Here is a 22,048-nt window from a genome sequence, read left to right on the forward strand (position 1 = left end):
GAGAGATTGCACGTCGACTTTCGCAGTTTCCTTCGAGACCTTTTACAATGGTTGGATCGTTTCCCATCGCCTCCCATCGCTTTTGCTAAAAAACTTCTTTTTTGATTTAATTTGTAGAAGGGTAATAACATCATTGTATAAGGTTCTCTCAAACCCTAACCCCTATCAATGGGACACCGGCGGGTGGAATCCTAAGAAGATTTTTAAAAAAACTTATGAAGATTTTTTATCTAACTATAGTACCTGAATCATACACCCTAACTATGCTACTCAAAATATTATTTTTACAATTATAAATTTACCTGTTTACCCTTCATTAAAAAAAAATTACCACTCCTCTATTTAGAGTCCTAATCCCTATAATTTCGGAGACTATGTGATGTCTATAGCCCACAGACCATAGACACACTTATCGCCTCTTATCACTTTTTATGTTCTGGATTCACCGACCATCGACACTTATCGCCTCTCATCGCTTTGCTCCCATCGCCTTTTATCACTTTTTATGTTCTGGATCCACCGACTATAAATACATCAATCGCTTCTCATTACCTTTTAACCATTGTAAATTATAAAAAGAATATTTTTACAATGGTTGGAGAGGTGATGAGAAGCGATTTACGTGTCTATGGTCAGTGGGCCCAGTACATGGGAAGCGATGAAAGACAATGATAGTAAGGCGATGGGAGGCGATAGGTGTGTCTATGGTCGGTGGGCCATATGCGTCACGTCGCTTTCCATCGCCTTCGAAATTGAGGGGGATTAGGACCCCAAATAAAGGAATGGTAATTCCTTTTTCGTATTTCTTTTTTTTTGTGAAGGGTAAAAGGGTAAATGCATAATTGCAAAAAAAAATTGAGTAATAAATGAAGTACTAGATGCAAATGTTTTTTAATTAAAAGAGAGAACTCGTCATAGGGTTCCAAACTCCCAATCGCTTGACTTGTTTGCGGCCATCCAAGCACGGCTGCGACGGCATGAGAGAGGGAGGGCGAGGGCGAGGGCGACAGTGGCATGCGAGCGCGAGTCGAGGGAGCACGTAGATCCGGCGGCGAGAGGCAGTGGCAGGAGGTCAATCCGGACTGCCCCAACGCCGCCCACCCCTTCACGGATGCGGCGGCGTGAGAGAGGGAGGCGAGGGCAGCTGCGGCGGCGTGCGAGTGCGAGTCAAGGGAGCACGTAGATCCGACGGCGAGAGGCAGTGGCAGGCGGTCAATCCGGTATGCCCTAACGCCGCCAACCCGTTCGACCGCTGCGCCGAGTACTACCCCGTTCCCGTCCCCAAGGTGCCGCTACCGCCACGTGGGTACGAGGGGAGCACGCACAGTGACCCTGGCGCGACGCATCTCAGGCCGCGCCGCCGCGACAAGGGCGGCTCTGGCGGCCTCCCCCTCTACGTCTTCCATAAGCTCTCTATCTGCAATTCTGGATTTCGTCACTGGAACTCCTTGTCCATGAGCAAGTTTCGATCTTTGCGCGCTGCTCCTGAAAAATCCCATCTCTGTGCGTGCGTCTCGCAGTGCGCGAAGGTTCCAATGGCGACGGGAAGAAGGTGGATCCCCGCTGCCCCGATGCGCTCAACCCGTTCCACGTCTGCACCGACGCCTGCCTCGCCAAGATAGCCGTCGCCGGCGGCTCGTCGGAGGGCGCCAAGTCACCCATTTCACTCTTCTCGCACCACTCCCGCCGTTCCTCCTTGTCCTCAGAAGGTTGTTAACTTCATCACCCGTAATGGGGGCCTGTCTTGTTTTCTCCAGCAGCTTGTTGGTCCACTGCTGTAATAATTTTTGTGTTCTTTGGTTGTTGGTTGCATCAGAGGGTAGCTTGAAGTCCCCGAGGAGTAGGAAGGTGGATCCAAAGTGTCCGAATTCTGTTCCATGAATGTGTGACCATTGTGCCACCAAGATGCAGCAGACAGAGCAGCACAAGGGGTTCAATATCAAATCCCCACGCAGAAAAGGTAGAGCATCGTGTACTGATAGACTTAACCTGTTGATGTGAAATTCATGCATAACTAGTTCATGACATTGCAATTGTGTGGTGAATTGTGATGTTGATCCTCAGTTACAGTGGCTATCATCCAACAAATTCACGGACTATTAGAGATTTTACGAGTTGTTGTACATTGTAGGGGGATATTATGTTTGTATTAGGTGAGCAAGCAGATTTGAACCCTAATTTGTAGTAATCCAGATTTGAGCAAGCAGATAATTTTTTGTGAAAACTTTGGAGTGCTCTCATATGTCTAAATTGACAGCAATTGCCTATTGTCTTTTGATTCAACTCTTGTTTGTGTGAATGACCACCATATAGTGAAGTGTTGCTTTCATTTCACTAGGTTCATAATACTATAGAGTACATCCCTCTCTGACATGATAACAACCGTTCTTAGAGTATATTTTACATTTCCCCATTAAAATTGTGAATGACTTTAATGTTTGTAGTGCAGAGGTGATCCTAGACCACATCTGAGCTTCTCAATGAACTTGGGCTATCATCAGTTTGTGGGGCATACTTCCGCGCCCAAGCCGTCAGGCTCTGGCTCCAGGAGCTCAGGGCTGCCGTCATTGACGTCGACGCCCTGCTCGACCGTTTGGGTACCGTCACGGCCGTGTCTAGGCTAGCAGCCGCCGAGCAGTCGAGGAAGCGGAAGCGGCTTTGGCCCAGCGTCAAGCTCGGTCCGCGGCAGCGGTGGGAGCTGGATGACAAGATCGCCCAGATCAACGAACGCCTCGACATGATCGCCCAGATCAACGAACGCCTCAATATGATCAATGTGTTTGTAACAGTTGACTGCCGTCAATATTGTGTTTGTAACAGTTGACTACCGTCAATAATGTCGCATTTAACTCAAATCGCAGAAATAATGACAGCACTCTGGAAGCTTGCGTTCATCACGATAGCCCAATACAAAGAAGATGTGTGAGTAGGGGGTTCCAAGGGACTGTAACTTAAGACAAGAACAAGAAATTCTCTTCAGAGTGCCTTCATCAACACATATCTCACATTTCACAAAGTACTCTTTGTCTCCTTTATCCACCCTTCCAACAATATATGTCTGCAAATCATAGCCATCTAGGGGCTCTCTCATAAAACACTTCATGCCTGCTTTATGCTGAACTGCACCTTGGCAAAAACTCCTGGTGTGAACATTTTTGCAGCCTCTTTCTCAATAGTTGAAGCATCTGGTTGTAACATTGGCTCAGAATTCTCTGCATCAAAGTCCAGATGTGCTTCATTACTACGCAGCCGTGAAAGACAATGGTCAAAGTGTTGCACCAGCTCAAACAATGTCATTTTACGATCTAGATTTAGCTGAAGCCTAGAGTTCAGGCTCTCACTCCGCTGGTTGCTCCTCAGTCCTAAATAGCACTTACCAGCATGATACGCAGCACACCAGATTTCTCTCCTCTCATACATCTGATAAAGCCACGACTCTTGATCTGTAACGTTATGCTTATCCAAGAATTCTAGCCATTTCATCTCTAACTCTTCTATGGAGCAACAATCATAAAGGAAACACCTAAAATCATTCTTGACACCATCATCATGCAGATTACGCACAATGTTCTGCTCAATATGCATATGCATAGCCTATGAGATGAATTTGGCCACACCACCCTGATTGCTCTCTGCATAGCAAGGTCTCCATCAGTGATCACGGAAACCGGATGCTTCTGAGCCATGGCATCAGATAAAGTGCTAAGCAGCCACACATAAGACTCAATAGTCTCCTGAGCAACAATTCCACAAGCAAAAAGAACCGTACTGCCATGGTGATTCACTTCAACAAAAGGAACAAGAGGCAGGTTGTATCGGTTCGTTTTGTACGTGCTATCAAATACGACGACATCACCAAATGCTCTGTAATCAAGCCGACATTGACAGTCACACCAGATCAGTCCCTTCAGGTGCCCTTCCCCATCAGTCTTGTACTGGAAAAAGAAATCAGGATCTCTATGTTTGCATTCTGTCAGGTAACTGATGACTGTTTGAGCATCACCAGCGGCAACTGTCTCCAGCTTATTGCGATGGCAGAAATTGTACAGGTCCCTCATTGTATATCCAACCTTATCGTACCCACCGTACTGCTTTTGCACAATATCCATTATCTGGTGTTTGCGGATCCCAGAAATCTGCATCTCCAAAATCTCAGCTTTCTGATCATCGCTGATTCTTCTATGTGAACGCAGCACACAAGCAACGTCTGGTTCCGCCATCGGATGGTTGTGTCCACCGATGAAATCCTTCACATACCACTGCCCTGTGCTCTGATCTCGTGCAATCAGAAAGTTTAGCACGGCATCCAACACGAGTAATATTCCACGGTTTCCGCTTCTTACTCTCCCTCTTCAGCTCCTTCTCTTCCCGAAAACCTTCATGACTGCAGACAAACTTTCGAAGGGTAATCTCATTATGGCCATTGTCCCATTCACAGTAGCTTCTCCTCACACTAAATCCTTTCTCCTTAGCATAGTTGTTATAAAACTGAAATCCTTCTTCTTTATTACCAAACATCTGCCTAACAATTTCATTGTACTCCAGCAAAGAATCAAGACCCGACATTTCCTCCTGCATCAATTAACAACATTAAACAAATTAAAATTCCACAAACCAAACTAAAGAAATCAAACAAAGACATGGCCATAGCGGCGCAACAGAAAGCCTCGTGTCCATGTTAACATTTTCAATTAAAAAAAATAAGTATGCCATGCCGAAATAGTTGCATCATCATACAAGAGATCTCATGCTTAAATAATCAAGGTCCAAGACTCAAGTCGCAATAGTAGTGCTGAGTATAAACAAATACAAATAGTAACAAGGATAAAAAAAATTTACTCTAATACCTAAACTAACCGACCTGATAACAGTAATTAAAGAGCAAATTGAATTAAGTGCTGAGCAAGATGCATGAATGACTACTGTTGGTGGCTTGTCAGGCACTCTGCAACAAGTTCAAGCCAGGAGTATCAAGACAGAGATTAATCCCATTCTGAATCCCAGAGCTGCAGGCCCACAAGGGTCATTTAGATCTATTCCCTGGAATTACTGTCTGAACTGTCAACTATTTATGGTTTCAACTTTAATAGTTCTCTCAGCCTTGCAGTATAAAATTGTGCTGGACATATTCAACCTTGTCACATAATAGTCTTTCTGTGGCTAAACTGGGTGTGACATAATATTGCCAGCATGCCTTTGAGGCTTATTATGATGTGGCACAAAAGGAAAACAAAGTGAGATGGCAAAATGATAGCGCTGAGTTAACAAATATTGGGCTGCAGGCATATCAATTATGACAATCTAATTAGCAACCAAGAAACAATAAAAATTTAATTTTGTTTCTTTACATGGAACATAAAAATGGTAAAAAAATCTGGACATTTATTGAAGTTGGTATAGTACAGGGAGCTTTAAAGTGGTAAGGTTCCAATAAAATTTGAGAGAGCTTCTTCCTCTCATGAGACTGGACAATCAAAACTAATGGATCTCGTTAACCAAACCAATCCCAAGAACCTTAATAGATCTCCTTTTCCTCTAGTGAATAAAATTAATAACTACCAGCAGTGTACTGCAATGTCAAAACCTGTAAACAAGGACAAAGCATCTAAACTTGTTTGCATTACACTACAGATGCAAAATTACTGGTTTATCTATACCAATTTTTCCTAAGATCGACATAAGAAATCAAATGCAAAACAAGTGCATACGAGAGGAACCTTGCTTCGCGAATGGTGCTCGATCAGATCCACTTCGGAGAGCTCCAGGGGGGGTGGGGGTCAACGGGTGAACAATGTCGACACGACGAGGATGGGGGCGAGCACTTCGACGGCGGGCACAGAGGCGACCAGCAGGGGCCAAGGCCGCCTCGGCGTCTGCAATGACGGCACGGGTAGGGGCACGGGGCTGGCGCGTCAGGCGGGGGCGCCGGGAGGAGGGCAGGGCGGCGTTGTGCGAGGGCGAGGTCGAGGGAGAGCAGGCCTGCGGCAGCGGCAGCCTGCGGCGGCACCCAAACACATGAGTCGGCGCTGTCGCGTTGTCGAGGGAGAGCAGGCCGGTGGCGGCGGCACACAAAAACGCAACATGCGTCCGATTTGGGAGAGATCGTGGAGTTCGGGCATGTGGGGGATGAGAGGCCTTTGCGCAATGACTAAATTGTCCTCGGACGAATTAAATCAAGAGAAAATGATATTTAGCGGAGGCGATGGAAAGCGATTGGAAGTGATTCCAACCATTGTAAAAGGTCTCATTCCCTTCATTATATGCAGCGGCAGGTCCAAGTATTTTTCTAAGAAATTGCAAATCTTTCCTGGGAAGTTCAGCACGAGGGGTGAAACCACAGTCGATCGGGTCCACTTTTGTTGGGAATATCTCCGTTTTTCTCCAAAAACGAGAAGGATTTTTTTTGCAGGTTATCCAGTTCGGTGGCATTTGGTGCTGCAAAAATTGCGGCATCATTATCTGCGTACAACGAGCATCTTTGAGTTGTCGTTTTTGGAAGCGCTGCATGAAGGAAGCCTTTTTTTTTTTGCAGCTAATTCGATGATGCTTCGTACTGGGTCAATTGCTAATATCATTGGAGATAGTGGGTCACCCTGCCTCAGCTCTCTCGGCCATGGTTGATTTTGTCTCGTGGCTCGCCGATCTCTCCATTTTTTTTTGCTGAAGCCCAATGCGTGAAGCTAGCACCTCTAGCAGGTATGGCCAATGGAATCAAAAAGCCTTTGAACTCAGTGAGCAATTCCATGACACAGTCTGGCAACTCTATAACAACAGGTTTCATGAAACTCTCTATACTATACGTATCTCTCTCTTTGTAATTAGTCTGCCCTAAGTCATCAAACGCTCAGCCCCCCCACCCCACCACCCCATGTCGGCAGAGGAGGACAGGCCAGCCAGAGCCAGCAGTCGGTCGGGTCGGTCTCTCGCCTTTGTCCGCGAGCTGCACAAGTTGCCGGCGGACCGATCAACTTGTCGGCCGGCCGAGGTTTGGAAATCACCACGGTGCGTTGGCAGGGACGGACTGGCGACTTCATTCCCGCAGGATTCCGAGACTTGCGACCTGCTACTGTGACTGTGAGGCCGGCCTGCCTGTCTGCTTGCCGAGCCCATATGCGTATCGGTCGCAGCGGAGACGCCGCCATGCATCAGTAATGGCTGAGGTGCCACTGTCAGCATCAGGCATCAGGTGGGGGAGGAGACGTGGGCGAGAATTCGCGGCAGCTCTCGTCGCTTTCAATTCAGTTCCATCCCATTCAGGACCGCCCGCAAAGAAGCAACGCAAAGTGCAGGCGGGCAGGGAGGCGTACGTGCTTCAACGCTAGGTGCTGGCTACCTCTCTCTCTCCTCGCCGGCGAGCGAAAGGTACAGGCACTAGCACTGTGCAGTCGGTATCTCGTCCCGGTGGGATCCTCTCATCCTTTCACGTCGCAAATCTTGGACGAAAGCAAAGCTTTGGCTGCAGATATATACGATGCCTCTGCTACACTAGAATCTCGCTCGTGCTGGTGCGTCACATACAAGATCAGGCGGATTTGATTATATATATATATATATATATATATATATATATATATATATATATATATATATATATATATATATATATATATATATTACACGCGCGTGTAGTTACTATCATATATATATCTCTAGATTTAAGGTGTATATGACCGAACGAAATGTATATAGACAAAGTATATGATCATACTAGACCATATAGAGTGATATGTATGTTAAGTATGTATGTATATATAAAGTATATGGTTATACTTATGGTATATAATATAGTAGTGGCATTTTAGTAATATATTTAAAATATATTTTTTTAAAAAAAATTTCACGTGGTAAGATCTAGAGTATATTAATATGAGTATATAAACATACTCAAACCGATAAACAAGTATGAATACATACACGATGTAGTTTATTGAAGATGAGAGTAACTACACGTACGTGTACAAAGGAATTTCCATATATATATATATATATATATATATATATATATATATATATATATATTCCTTTCTACACTACTACACTCTCATCTTCAATAAACTATATTGTGTATGTATTCATACTTGTTTATCGGTTTGAGTATGCTTATATACTCATATTAAGATACTCTAGATCTTACAAATATATTACTAAAATACCACTACTATATTATATACAATAAGTATAACCATATACTCTATGTATGCATGCATACTTAACGTACATATCACTCTAGATGGTCTAGTATGATCATATACTTTGTCTATATACATTTCATCCGGTCATATACACCTTAAATCTAGAGATATATAGATGAGAGTAACTACACGCGCGTGTAAAAAAACGCGTCCTACGCGTTTCTTTATATGCATACTTAACATACACGTACGTGTATATGTATATATGCATACTTAACATATATACCACATACTACCTCTGATGGTTTAGTATGATCATATACTTTGTCTACATACACTTCATCGGGCCATATACGCCCTAAATCTAGAGATATACACATGGGAGTAACTACTACTGAGAGTAAAAAGAAATTATTATATATATATATATCATAAATGTAGTATTTTCAATCAGAAAAAGAAGAATATAATTATTTTTTATATACAAATAAGTCAAATTTAAACTGCTTGTCTCCTTGAAAAATAAAAATTATATATTTTTGGTGGACGAGTAGTAATAAGGTGACCTTCTTTTTATTTTGGTAAGGCCTTGTTTAGTTAAGGAAAAAAAACTTTTGGATACTTAGCACAAACTATGTTCAAAAGATTTGTCTCGCAAAATACATACAAATTGTGCAATTGGCTATTTTTTTTATCTATATTAATTTAATACTTAAATGCAAGTATCTAAATATCGATGGATCGGAACGAGATGAAAAGTGTTTAGGTAAGAGCTAAACAACACAAGACCTGGTAAGGTGACCTGCTGACGACGTGCTGGTCCGCGGAATATCCGCGGATGATTGATGATGAGTGGTAAAAGCTCCAGTTTTCTTCTTCTCCTATCTCGGATCATTTTCAAGTAGCGGTAATCTATTTGTGTTGCGTGACTGAGTAGTGTAGATACTTTTGCGCTCTCCAAAACGGCAAATCTGGCGCTATGTCGCTTCAATTTCAGCAGCAACCGCTAGAATCGGATCTGAAAGTGAAGTCCCAGGTGTCGCGTATCGCTTGGTACTCCTATTTCACACTGGACCAAAAAGTTTTCCAGCGTTAATCAAATCACTTCACGCACGAAATATTGATTCATTTGTACCACCACTCCAACGCTAGGACCACGAAATCGATCTGACGTGGATTGTCTCGCGTGCTTTTTTACTCAAAGAAAGACGTTTTCTCTTGTCTGCGGTAAAAAAAAAAAGCTATCTGTCGCTCGAGTGATTCTCTCTCTGTCCGTGCTCGATTTTCTTGAAATCACATCTTTGGCCTTGTTTAGTTTTCAAAAAGTTTTACCAAAAAATTTAGATTCTCCGTCATATCAAATCTTGCGCCACATGTGTTTAGTATTAAATGTAAACGAAAACAAAAAGTAATTACACAATTTACCTGTAATTTGTTAGATAAATCTTTTAAATCTAGTTAATCTATAATTGGACAATATTTATCAAATACAAACAAAAATATTACAGTACCTAAAATTCTAAAATTTTGCCAACTCAACAAGGCTCCTAGACTGTGCACGCTTTGCGTCTTTCTCCACCGACGTCGGTGCCTTGAAAACACCCTCCTCTTCCCCTGTTGGACCCCACCATGGCCCATGCCAAATCTATTAGAGCTTGTTTACTTCTAAAAAAACTTTACAAAATGTTATTGTAGCATTCGTTTGCATGTAACAATTGTTGTTTAATAATAAATTAATTAAGCTCAAAAGAATCGTCTCACAAATTATATATGAACTGTGCAGTTAGTTATTTTTATTATCTATATTTAATAATTCATATATGTGTTATAAAGCTCGATGTAACAAAGAATCTTAAATACTTTAAAAAATATTTGAGGAAGTAAATAAGGCCTTGGTCATTGGGTTAAGTACTAGGCGAGAAAGTTATGAAAAACCTCGGAGATTCATTCCTTGCCCATCAGTTATAGATTCTATCTTATTAAAGCATATTTTATTATTCCTGTTGTTTGATAGATTATATCTTATTGAAGCATATTTTATTATTCCCACTGTTTGATAGATTATATCTTATTGAAGCATATTTTATTATTCCTATTGTTTGGGTGTAAGTTATGAGCCAGTTCGCTTATCTTATAATCGTATTTTTTCTGTAAGCCAACAGTGTTTTTTCTCTCATAATAATAGCGAACGGTATTTTCAGCCATAACTTTTCAGACCAACGAACAGTGACAAACTAATTGTTTATAAAAAATAGAATAAAAATGGTGTAAACTAATTGTTCATAAATAAGAATGATCTTTTTCTGATTTTCTTTTTCGGTATGTTTTATTTGGTTTCCTTTGAGATTTTTCAATTTGGCTTTCACAAAAAATGGATGATTTTTCAATTTTGTTTCATAATATTTTTAATTTGGTACATTTGATCTGGATCTAGTGGTTATATATGACAATCGAGGGTTCCATGGATGTCACACCCATATTTTAAGAACAAAATAGGATGCATAAAAGACTCATATGTGCCCCAGAAACAGTCGCACACATAAGTAGACAAATCTCAAATGTACCATAGCAGTGTTTATTACATAGCGGAATATATATCGAATCACATAGTCCCATACAAAAATGATAGCATAGAGTAAACAACGCTCTCGACGGAAGCTCCACACAGGGACACTGTTGACTGGTTGACTCCAAACCTAGTACTCATAACGGTAATCCTCATTCCAGTCATCTTCATTGTCATATCCTGAGGTGTTGGGAAATTGTAAGAGTGAGCACATATCGTACTCAACAAGTATAACCAGGGGTTCATGAGGCTCAAATAGCTGACACTGGTTTGACTGCATTTAGCTTTTAATAGTGGATAGCATGTTCATAATTAAATAGCAATTATCAAGGTAGCATAAATAATTCATTAATCCCATGATCAAGTGTAAGCATAATTAACTCATAGCATAAACGATAATCAAATGAACATAACAACATAACAAGCTCATCATCTTAATGTAGATGTCCCCAAGGCCGCTCCTGACCGTGAGCTCGGCTAGTATACCAGTTTTACACTCTGCAGAGGTTGTACATCTTTACCCATGAGTCATGATTTACCCTTTCGCCCGAGGTAGCTAATCTCTTAACCCCCTTCCTAGGGAGGTCGGCAGGGATCACTATGAAGCCTTTCAAAAGTTCGTCTAACAAGTTAGGGCCGCAAGGTTTCCTTTGCGCGCAGATATAGAGCCCCCCTTCCGATGGCACAATGACTCGCAGCCTATACTCATACAGACAGAGGCCACACTATACCCAAAACGGTTCAGCCCCTCCGCCCTTTCGGGTAACCTCTAACAAGCTAGAAAAGTGCTTCATACTGAGCTAAAGCCAGAGCCATAATAGCCCTCTTGGTTGCACTGTTATCCCGGGTGATCACGTACAGACAAGATCTCATACAGTTATATGTCATTCTTTTATGTTCATTGCATAGCTATTAATCATCTTACAGGATCATGGATTATATCAAGCACTAGCACATCTACACCAAATGCATATCAAGTAGGTGGCAAGGAATACAGGTAACAATCATCTATGATTTTGCTAAGGTCGACAAGGTGATAGCATGCATATGATATATATATGTATAGTTAATAGTGAATAGGTAACAAGGATGATCCCAAGTTATACTTGCCTTGCTCAAAGCTCTCCTGAGCCTGCTGGTCCTCAAAAGCTTGGTCTTGGTCACCAACGTACGGCTCACCGTCTAATCCCAATCATCAATCAACAACACGCAATCCAATGTAGACAATCATACACGAAGCAAACAAGATATAATTAGAACAATACACCAAACAGTGGTAAAACAAATATAAAAGTTTATCAAAATATTCTACGCAGCGCTACGATCACACAAACGTAAAGTTCACGGAAATCGGAATCAAAACGTGAAAGATATGAATTTTCTAAGATTTCCTATAAAGGAATAATTAATTAAATGCTACTGCAGAATTAAAAGTTTCAAAACAGTAAACTAATATTTCTAACATGTAGAGCATATAATTACGAACCTAACGCAATTTGGATGGACATAAACGGAGTTAAAATGAGCATTTTAGAAGCATTATAAATTCAGTGGCAAAACTGTAAATACTGGAAAGCGTATTTAGGTTTCAGCCGACGGGAATACGTTTTCAAAATTGGAAAACGGAATCTGTCTCAGGCGCCAAGGACCGCGGAGCAATTTGCGAAACTTCGAGGGACTCTTTAACCAAAATATGCAGCGAAGGGGTATGTTTTGTTCTGGCGCGTCGGATCTCGATCGAACGGCCGAAAATCGAGCAGGGGGTTGGCGGTGGTGGCCGGCTGCCGGAGTCAGGCACGGCGCGGCGGCGCCATGGACGCCTCCACGCAGCTCGCCGGAGTCATCCGACTTCTCGATTCCGTGCTCCAAAACTCAAGCCGAGGACACCGGGAGGTGGAGAAGAAGCTCGCGAACTCACCTAGGGTGTTTTTACGGCCGGAGAAATGCACAGGGAGCTAGCGCCGCAGTGGGAAACGAGGGCGGTTTCGGCGTGCTCTCGGACGCGCTATCCAAGGCGACTAGGGCACGGTTTTGCGGCGCAGGAGGGTAAGGCGGCGTGCGGGCGGAGTTTGGAGCCTTTATAGGAGCTTGCGGCGCACGGGAACAAGCAATCCCGATCAGCACGGGATCGGATCGGGGATGGACACCGGCTCTGTTACGAACAAGGAAGGGGAGGTGCCGCGCCGTGGGTCCCACCTGCCAGCGGTGGAGGGGCGGGCCCCAGATGTCGGTCAGAGGAGAGGGAAGACGGGAGCGCCCGCTGCCCGGCTTGGGCCGCGGCTTGCTGGGCCGCTGGGAGGAGGAGGCGCGGGGGGGGGGGGGAAACTGGGCCAAGGGGAAAAAGATTGGGCCGAGTCCGGCCGAGAGGGGAGGGTTTTGGCTGGGTTATCTTTTTTTTTATTATTATTTTAATTTTCAAAGCCCTTTTCAAAAAGAATTTTTGAAAGCACAAATTATTTCTCACCAACAGAATTCAACACAAACAAAATATGTCTCAGCATGAATGCAAAAGCATGTTGCTAGCCTTATGATGAATTTTATTCCTCACAAAATAATTTTATTTGCTAGGTTTAAATGCTCGCAAGAAAAATACTTAAATAAATCAATTAATTCCTATTGTTTGAAAATCCATTTTTTTTTGGGTGTTACAAACTCTACCCCCCTTAAAAGAATCTCGTCCTCGAGATTGAACGGTGCTTACTCGAATAGATATGAGTATGATTTCCTCAGATCATCCTCTCTTTTCCAAGTTGCCTCTGCTTCCGAATGCCGATTCCACTGTACTTTGCACATTCTGATGACCCGACTTCTGGTGACTCTCTCCGCTGTCTCCAATATTTTGATCGGATACTCTTCATAAGTGAGGTCACCTTTAACAGAGAGTTCTTCCAATGGTAGTTGCTCCTCAGGTACACGCAAACACTTCTTAAGTTGTGACACATGGAACACATCGTGCACACCAGACAAACTTTCAGGCAATTCCAACCGATATGCTACTTCTCCACGCCTTTCTAATACTTTAAACGGACCAACATACCTTGGAGCTAGCTTTCCCTTCGTATTAAACCTCTTCACACTCCGCATAGGTGACACTTTCAGATAGACATAATCACCCACTTCAAAAGCCAGCTCTCTCCTACGCGTATCCGCATAGCTTTTCTGACGAGATTGAGCAACTCTCAAGTTATCCCGAATAGTCCGCACTTGTTGTTCTGCATGTCTAAGCACATCTGTCCCAAACACCTGAGTCTCTCCCGTCTGATTCCAAAACAAAGGTGTCCTGCACTTCCGACCATATAGGGCCTCGAACGGTGCCATCTTAAGACTTTGCTGATAGCTGTTGTTGTAGGAGAATTCTGCATATGGCAAACTCTTGTCCCAACTAGCCCCATACTGCAAAGCACAAGCTCTCAGCATATCCTCCAATATCTGATTGATCCTCTCAGTCTGTCCATCTGTCTGTGGATGATATGCTGTGCTGAAATTCAACTTGGTTCCCAACGAATCATGCACTGCTTTCCAAAAGTGAGATGTGAATTGAGTACCCCTATCTGACACAATCTTCTTAGGTACCCCATGCAAACAAACAATTCTCTCCATATACAGCTCAGCTAGGCGTTCTCCAGTGTACTTAGTTTTAACAGGTATGAAGTGAGCAACTTTAGTCAAACGATCTACTATCACCCATATTGAGTCATACCCTCTCTGTGTTCGTGGTAAACCCACTATGAAATCCATACCCACTTCTTCCCACTTCCATTCCGGAATCTTCATTGGTTGCAACAGTCCAGCTAGCCTCTGATGTTCAGCTTTCACTCGCTGACAAGTATCACACAAAGCAACATACTCAGCTACATCCCTCTTTAAACCATACCACCAGTACTTCTGTCTCAGATCTAGATACATCTTAGTGCTCCCAGGGTGAATGGAATATGCTGACTCATGAGCCTCTCTTAGAATCGTATCACGAATAGCCTTCACTTCAGGAACACATATCCTTTTTCCAAACCACAATACACCATTGTCATCTATTCTGAAGCCTGGTGCTTTGCCTAGTACCACATTCTGTGCTATCTCCTTTAGTTTCTCATCTTCTAACTGTCCTTTCAGTATCTCTTCTTCTAGAGTAGGAGTGACCTCAATTTCCATAGCATTTACTACAATTCCCAAGTTCAGGTATGCAAATTCAGCACACAACTCCTCAGATTCAGGTGTCGCTTGAAGCTCATTAGCATATTTCTTTCTGCTAAGTGCATCAGCTACGACGTTCGCCTTTCCAGGATGGTAATGCACTTCCAAGTCATAATCCTTTATCAGTTCCAACCATCTTCGTTGCCTCAAATTCAGATCTGTCTGGGTGAAGATGTACTTCAGACTCTTATGATCAGTGTATATGTCACTCTTATGCCCAATCAAATAGTGTCTCCAAATCTTCAATGCATGAACCACAGCTGCTAACTCCAAATCATGAGTAGGATAATTCAGTTCATGTTTCCTCAACTGTCTAGATGCATAAGCGACAACTCTACCTTCTTGCATAAGAACGCAACCCAAACCCAGACGAGAAGCATCACAATAGATAGAGAAACTCTTACTCAGATCTGGCAAAACCAACACAGGTGCAGTAGTCAATCTCTTCTTGAACTCCTCAAAACTAGCTTGGCACTTATCAGACCATACAAACTTAGCATTCTTCTCTAACAGAGCTGTCATAGGCTTTGCAAGTTTTGAGAACCCTTCAATGAATCTACGATAATAACCAGCCAAACCAAGAAAACTGCGAATTTCACTTACATCAGTAGGTGGTTTCCAATTCAACACATCTCTCACCTTACTAGGATCCACTGCAATACCACCATTAGAGACAACATGACCAAGAAAAGAAACTTCCTCCAACCAAAACTCACATTTACTACACTTAGCATACAACTTATGTTCTCTAAGTTTCTGTAAGACCAATCTCAGATGTTCAGCATGTTCTTCCTTGGTTTTAGAGAATACCAGAATATCATCAATAAAGACCACCACAAACTTATCAAGATACTCCATAAATACTTTATTCATCATGTACATAAAGTAAGCTGGTGCATTGGTCAAACCAAAAGACATAACTGTATACTCATATAACCCATACCTTGTTGTGAAAGCTGTCTTTGGTATATCTGAATTCCGAATCTTCAATTGATGATAACCAGAACGCAAATCAATCTTAGAGAACACACAAGCACCTCTTAGCTGATCAAATAAGTCATCAATCCTAGGCAATGGATATTTATTCTTGATAGTGACCTCATTAAGTGACCGATAATCAACACACATCCTCTGACTACCATCCTTCTTATCAACAAAGATAACTGGTGCACCCCATGGTGATGAACTAGGACGAATGAACCCTTTATCTTGCAATTCCTTAATTTGTTTCTTAAGTTCTTCTAGTTCTTTAACCCCCATTCTATATGGTCTTTTAGCTATGGGTGCAGTACCAGGTAGTAATTCAATAATAAATTCAATGTCTCGGTCAGGTGGCATACCTGGCAATTCATCTGGAAAGACATCCGGAAACTCATCCACTACCAGATTCGGAGGATCAACATCATCAGTTAGTTGGTTCACTTTAGCTGTGAGTGGTGCTTGCATTGTTACATCAACACTGATTCTTTCTCCCTTTGGTGTTGTCAGAGCCACTACTCTCTCTTTGCAATTAATATTTGTCGCATGTTGCTTCATCCAATCCAAACCCAAGATCACATCTATGCCTGAGGTTCTCATAACCATGGGACGGATAGGAAAATCTACCCCCCTTAAAGAAAGACTTGCTGAGGGGCAACGTAAGGAAACTGGTATAGTCCCACCCGGTGAATTAACTAGCATAGGTGTTTTCATTGCAACTAGTGGAAGGCTATGAACCCTAACAAATGCTTGTGATATAAAAGTATGCGAAGCTCCAGAATCAAATAAAACTGTAGCAGGGATAGAGTTGATGCTGAACGTACCCATCATAATCTCTGGTCCCTCCTGAACTGTCTCCGTAGCCACATTGTTCACTGTTACTGCATAAGCAGTAGACTTCGGGTTGTTCTGCTTGTTAAACTTCTCAGGACAATCGTATGACATATGCCCTTCCTTTCCACACTGGAAACACCTCGTAGGAGTGTTGGAAGCACTTCTCTTCATGGGGGTAGCGCCTGAATTCCCGGTGCGAGGCGTTTGCTGATTAAACTGCTGCTGTCGGGGGTTACGTTGTTGGAATGGAGGACGTTGGTTCCCACTCTGCGACTGATTCTGGAAACGCTGGGGTTGCTGGTTACGGTTCCACTGACTAACTGGTCCCTGGAACCTCTGCTGATGGCCTTGATGAGAACTGAATCGCTGACGGTTGTTGCTCCCAGATCCTTGTGCCAGCATCCTTCTCTTCTTATCCTGACCCTTCCGCATATTATCAAGCACGATGGCACGATTCACAAGAGCTTGAAAGGTAGGGTAAGTGTTTCCTGCCAACTGCAACCTGAGTTCATAGTACAAGCCCTTCATGAATAGACGCTGCTTATCAGCATCTTCCCTGACATCATTCGGAGCATAGCGAGCCAACTGTTCAAAGGTGTCATGATATTCTGCCACAGTCATGGAGCCCATCCTGAGTGATCTGAATTCTTCTTGTTTGAGCTCCATCACTCCTTCATTTATATGTCGAGCTCTGAAGTCCCTACAGAATTCCAGCCATGTGACAGGAGGAGCATTGTTGGGACGAGCAGCTTGATATGACTCCCACCATGTTTGAGCTGCCCCCTGAAGCTGTCCAGAAGCATACAACACCTTCTCCAAATCATTGCAGTGTGCTATGTTCAGTTGCCTCTCCACAGCACGTAACCAATCATCTGCCTCCATGGGATCAGCTGAGTGTGTAAATACCGGAGGTCTTCCCTTCATAAACTCTCCACGCTTGTCCCTCACATGAACAGGTGGTGGTGTTGGTGGAGGTTGTTGCTGCAGGTGCTGCATGAAAACGTGCATCATCTGATTTTGGGTTTGCATGAGTTCCTCCACGGTGATTGGGGCATTGCCACCATTGCCATTGTCATTGCCATTGCCACGGCCTCTGCCTCTGCCTCTTCCTCTTGCTGCCATCTGCATTCCAAGGTATATAAACACATCTTAGTAATGTCCAACATGACAATTACAAGAGTTAACCGAATCTGAAATTTTCTGGGTAACATCCAACATCAGCAGATCAGCAAATCAGTCATATATCGAGTTCCAGAATTCAAAAGGATACATGCTGTACACCGTTGGAAAGATAAAGAAATTGTCTACAACTTTCATTTAGATCATATTACCAGATTCCAACGTTAGTTTAATCAAAAACTGTGTACAACCGAAACTGTTCCAGAATTCCAGACTGCGCAGAAACCTCAACTTTAAACAGTCATAACTCACAGCTCATAATAGATGATATGATCATTCTTGTGGCATCGGAAAGATATGAAAGTCTACTTATTCCCAGAAAAATTTGATGAACATTGCACGAACAGAATTTGATTTATTCCAAAATCATGGCAGGCTGCTCCAGAAAACAGCAAAAGACAGAAACAGGATATGACCCCAACCCACTATTTATTCATATTCTTACTTAAGGTTCTTAACTAGGGAACTTGTGGACATGCCCACAAAGTCCCAGCACTCATTACAAAAATCCAAATCACACATATTCATAATAACAAATCAGCAAGCACACCAAGTTCACACCACACTAGCAAAAGACTCGAAATAACTCGCAACTACTAACGTTACTATTACATATGGGTTCTTTTTCTATTCCTCGGGTGCAGCATCCTTCAAGATGGGTTCAACATGCAGCCTCTTATGAAGTTTGGGGCGGCCTAACTCCGCTCGAAGGTCATCCCCTTCCCTTTGCTCTTTCCCCAGCAGCTTCCTCTCACGGTGTAGTTCATTCTCCAACTCTATCACCTTGAGTGTTAGCTCATAAGTCAACTCCACTTGTGCTTGAAGCTTTGGTTGTGAAGCATCGGCAACTTCTATGGCCCAAGTCATCTTCTCTGGTACAAAGCGAGGATAGTGGTATGTTGCATTGTACTGAACATCCTCAAAGCGTCTACCACGGTAAAAGATCAAGGCCTGGTAAGCTGCATCTGCCATGCTCTCTCTCATCGTGTCCCGGCTGATTCGAGCGATGTGTTTTGATTCCACCTTTCGAATCCCCTTGGTGTCATCCAGTGTCTTGACTATCAGCTCTGCAACCCAAAGTGATCTCTTCAGCGGGTGTTTGTGCTCAGTGCAGTTATACTCCAGTGTGGCTTGCAAATCCGAGTAATGGTGTTTCAAGGTCAGCACCAAATTCTCATGGAAGAAATCCTTGGGATCTGCCTCTGGAATCCACAGCTCAGTAGTCCACCCCATCCTTGCATTAGCAGACTGTGGTGGAGGTGGATCTTGCATCTCCTCATCTTCAGGCACTTCCTCCTGAGCTTCCACCCTTGATTCCTCATCTTCCAGCTCAGGAACTCCATCCACATGCTGTCCTCCTAGGTTGAACATGGCACGGTACTCCTCAGCAGCCATGCGTGCAGCACTACGGGTACGGGGCGGCATCTACAAAAAAGTTTTTAGACATAGATCAGATGGATGCAATAATTTCACAACAGAGCAAGATAGAGAAGCATAAAACTTTTAGCAAATAACAAGGCCGTAGTGGAAAGCATGAAGTAAGTAAAATAAGGGCCTAAATTTTCAACCATTGCTAACTAGGTTTGCGTCCTACAGTCAACAAAGCTTTGATACCAATTTGTCACACCCATATTTTAAGAACAAAATAGGATGCATAAAAGACTCATATGTGCCCCAGAAACAGTCGCTCACATAAGTAGACAAATCTCAAATGTACCATAGCAGTGTTTATTACATAGCGGAATATATATCGAATCACATAGTCCCATACAAAAATGATAGCATAGAGTAAACAACGCTCTCGACGGAAGCTCCACACAGGGACACTGTTGACTGGTTGACTCCAAACCTAGTACTCATTACGGTAATCCTCATTCCAGTCATCTTCATTATCATATCCTGAGGTGTTGGGAAATTGCAAGAGTGAGCACATATCGTACTCAACAAGTATAACCAGGGGTTCATGAGGCTCAAATAGCTGACACTGGTTTGACTGCATTTAGCTTTTAATAGTGGATAGCATGTTCATAATTAAATAGCAATTGTCAAGGAAGCTTAAATAATCCATTAATCCCATGATCAAATGTAAGCATAATTAACTCATAGCATAAACGATAATCAAATGAACATAACAACATAACAAGCTCATCATCTTAATGTAGATGTCCCCAAGGCCGCTCCTGACCGTGAGCTCGGCTAGTATACCAGTTTTACACTCTGCAGAGGTTGTACATCTTTACCCATGAGTCATGATTTACCCTTTCGCCCGAGGTAGCTAATCTCTTAACCCCCTTCCTAGGGAGGTCGGCAGGGATCACTATGAAGCCTTTCAAAAGTTCGTCTAACAAGTTAGGGCCGCAAGGTTTCCTTTGCGCGCAGATATAGAGCCCCCCTTCCGATGGCACAATGACTCGCAGCCTATACTCATACAGACAGAGGCCACACTATACCCAAAACGGTTCAGCCCCTCCGCCCTTTCGGGTAACCTCTAACAAGCTAGAAAAGTGCTTCATACTGAGCTAAAGCCAGAGCCATAATAGCCCTCTTGGTTGCACTGTTATCCCGGGTGATCACGTACAGACAAGATCTCATACAGTTATATGTCATTCTTTTATGTTCATTGCATAGCTATTAATCATCTTACAGGATCATAGATTATATCAAGCACTAGCACATCTACACCAAATGCATATCAAGTAGGTGGCAAGGAATACAGGTAACAATCATCTATGATTTTGCTAAGGTCGACAAGGTGATAGCATGCATATGATATATATATGTATAGTTAATAGTTAATAGTGAATAGGTAACAAGGATGATCCCAAGTTATACTTGCCTTGCTCAAAGCTCTCCTGAGCCTGCTGGTCCTCAAAAGCTTGGTCTTGGTCACCAACGTACGGCTCACCGTCTAATCTCAATCATCAATCAACAACACGCAATCCAATGTAGACAATCATACACGAAGCAAACAAGATATAATTAGAACAATACACCAAACAGTGGTAAAACAAATATAAAAGTTTATCAAAATATTCTACGCAGCGCTACGATCACACAAACGTAAAGTTCACGGAAATCGGAATCAAAACGTGAAAGATATGAATTTTCTAAGATTTCCTATAAAGGAATAATTAATTAAATGCTACTGCAGAATTAAAAGTTTCAAAACAGTAAACTAATATTTCTAACATGTAGAGCATATAATTACGAACCTAACGCAATTTGGATGGACATAAACGGAGTTAAAATAAGCATTTTAGAAGCATTATAAATTCAGTGGCAAAACTGTAAATACTGGAAAGCGTATTTAGGTTTCAGCCGACGGGAATACGTTTTCAAAATTGGAAAACGGAATCTGTCTCAGGCGCCAAGGACCGCGGAGCAATTTGCGAAACTTCGAGGGACTCTTTAACCAAAATATGCAGCGAAGGGGTATGTTTTGTTCTGGCGCGTCGGATCTCGATCGAACGGCCGAAAATCGAGCAGGGGGGTTGGCGGTGGTGGCCGGCTGCCGGAGTCAGGCACGGCGCGGCGGCGCCATGGACGCCTCCACGCAGCTCGCCGGAGTCATCCGACTTCTCGATTCCGTGCTCCAAAACTCAAGCCGAGGACACCGGGAGGTGGAGAAGAAGCTCGCGAACTCACCTAGGGTGTTTTTACGGCCGGAGAAATGCACAGGGAGCTAGCGCCGCAGTGGGAAACGAGGGCGGTTTCGGCGTGCTCTCGGACGCGCTATCCAAGGCGACTAGGGCACGGTTTTGCGGCGCAGGAGGGTAAGGCGGCGTGCGGGCGGAGTTTGGAGCCTTTATAGGAGCTTGCGGCGCACGGGAACAAGCAATCCCGATCAGCACGGGATCGGATCGGGGATGGACACCGGCTCTGTTACGAACAAGGAAGGGGAGGTGCCGCGCCGTGGGTCCCACCTGCCAGCGGTGGAGGGGCGGGCCCCAGATGTCGGTCAGAGGAGAGGGAAGACGGGAGCGCCCGCTGCCCGGCTTGGGCCGCGGCTTGCTGGGCCGCTGGGAGGAGGAGGCGCGGGGGGGGGGGGAAACTGGGCCAAGGGGAAAAAGATTGGGCCGAGTCCGGCCGAGAGGGGAGGGTTTTGGCTAGGTTATCTTTTTTTTTATTATTATTATTTTAATTTTCAAAGCCCTTTTCAAAAAGAATT

The 22,048-nt window shown here is 43.4% G+C and overlaps 1 protein-coding gene across 1 annotated transcript; it reads right to left on the reverse strand.

The window, feature by feature from the left end:
- Positions 1,335-6,128, reverse strand: LOC8073782 (protein FAR1-RELATED SEQUENCE 5). Its single transcript, XM_021458628.1, has 2 exons — positions 5,718-6,128; positions 1,335-4,572 (listed from the first exon to the last, which is right to left on the reverse strand). Exon 2 carries the CDS (start codon positions 4,218-4,220, stop codon positions 3,495-3,497), a length of 726 nt encoding a protein of 241 aa, XP_021314303.1. The 5' UTR covers positions 4,221-4,572; positions 5,718-6,128; the 3' UTR covers positions 1,335-3,494.

The sequence above is a fragment of the Sorghum bicolor genome, chromosome 4 (genome assembly GCF_000003195.3).
Source record: "Sorghum bicolor cultivar BTx623 chromosome 4, Sorghum_bicolor_NCBIv3, whole genome shotgun sequence".
Lineage (NCBI taxonomy): Eukaryota > Viridiplantae > Streptophyta > Magnoliopsida > Poales > Poaceae > Sorghum > Sorghum bicolor.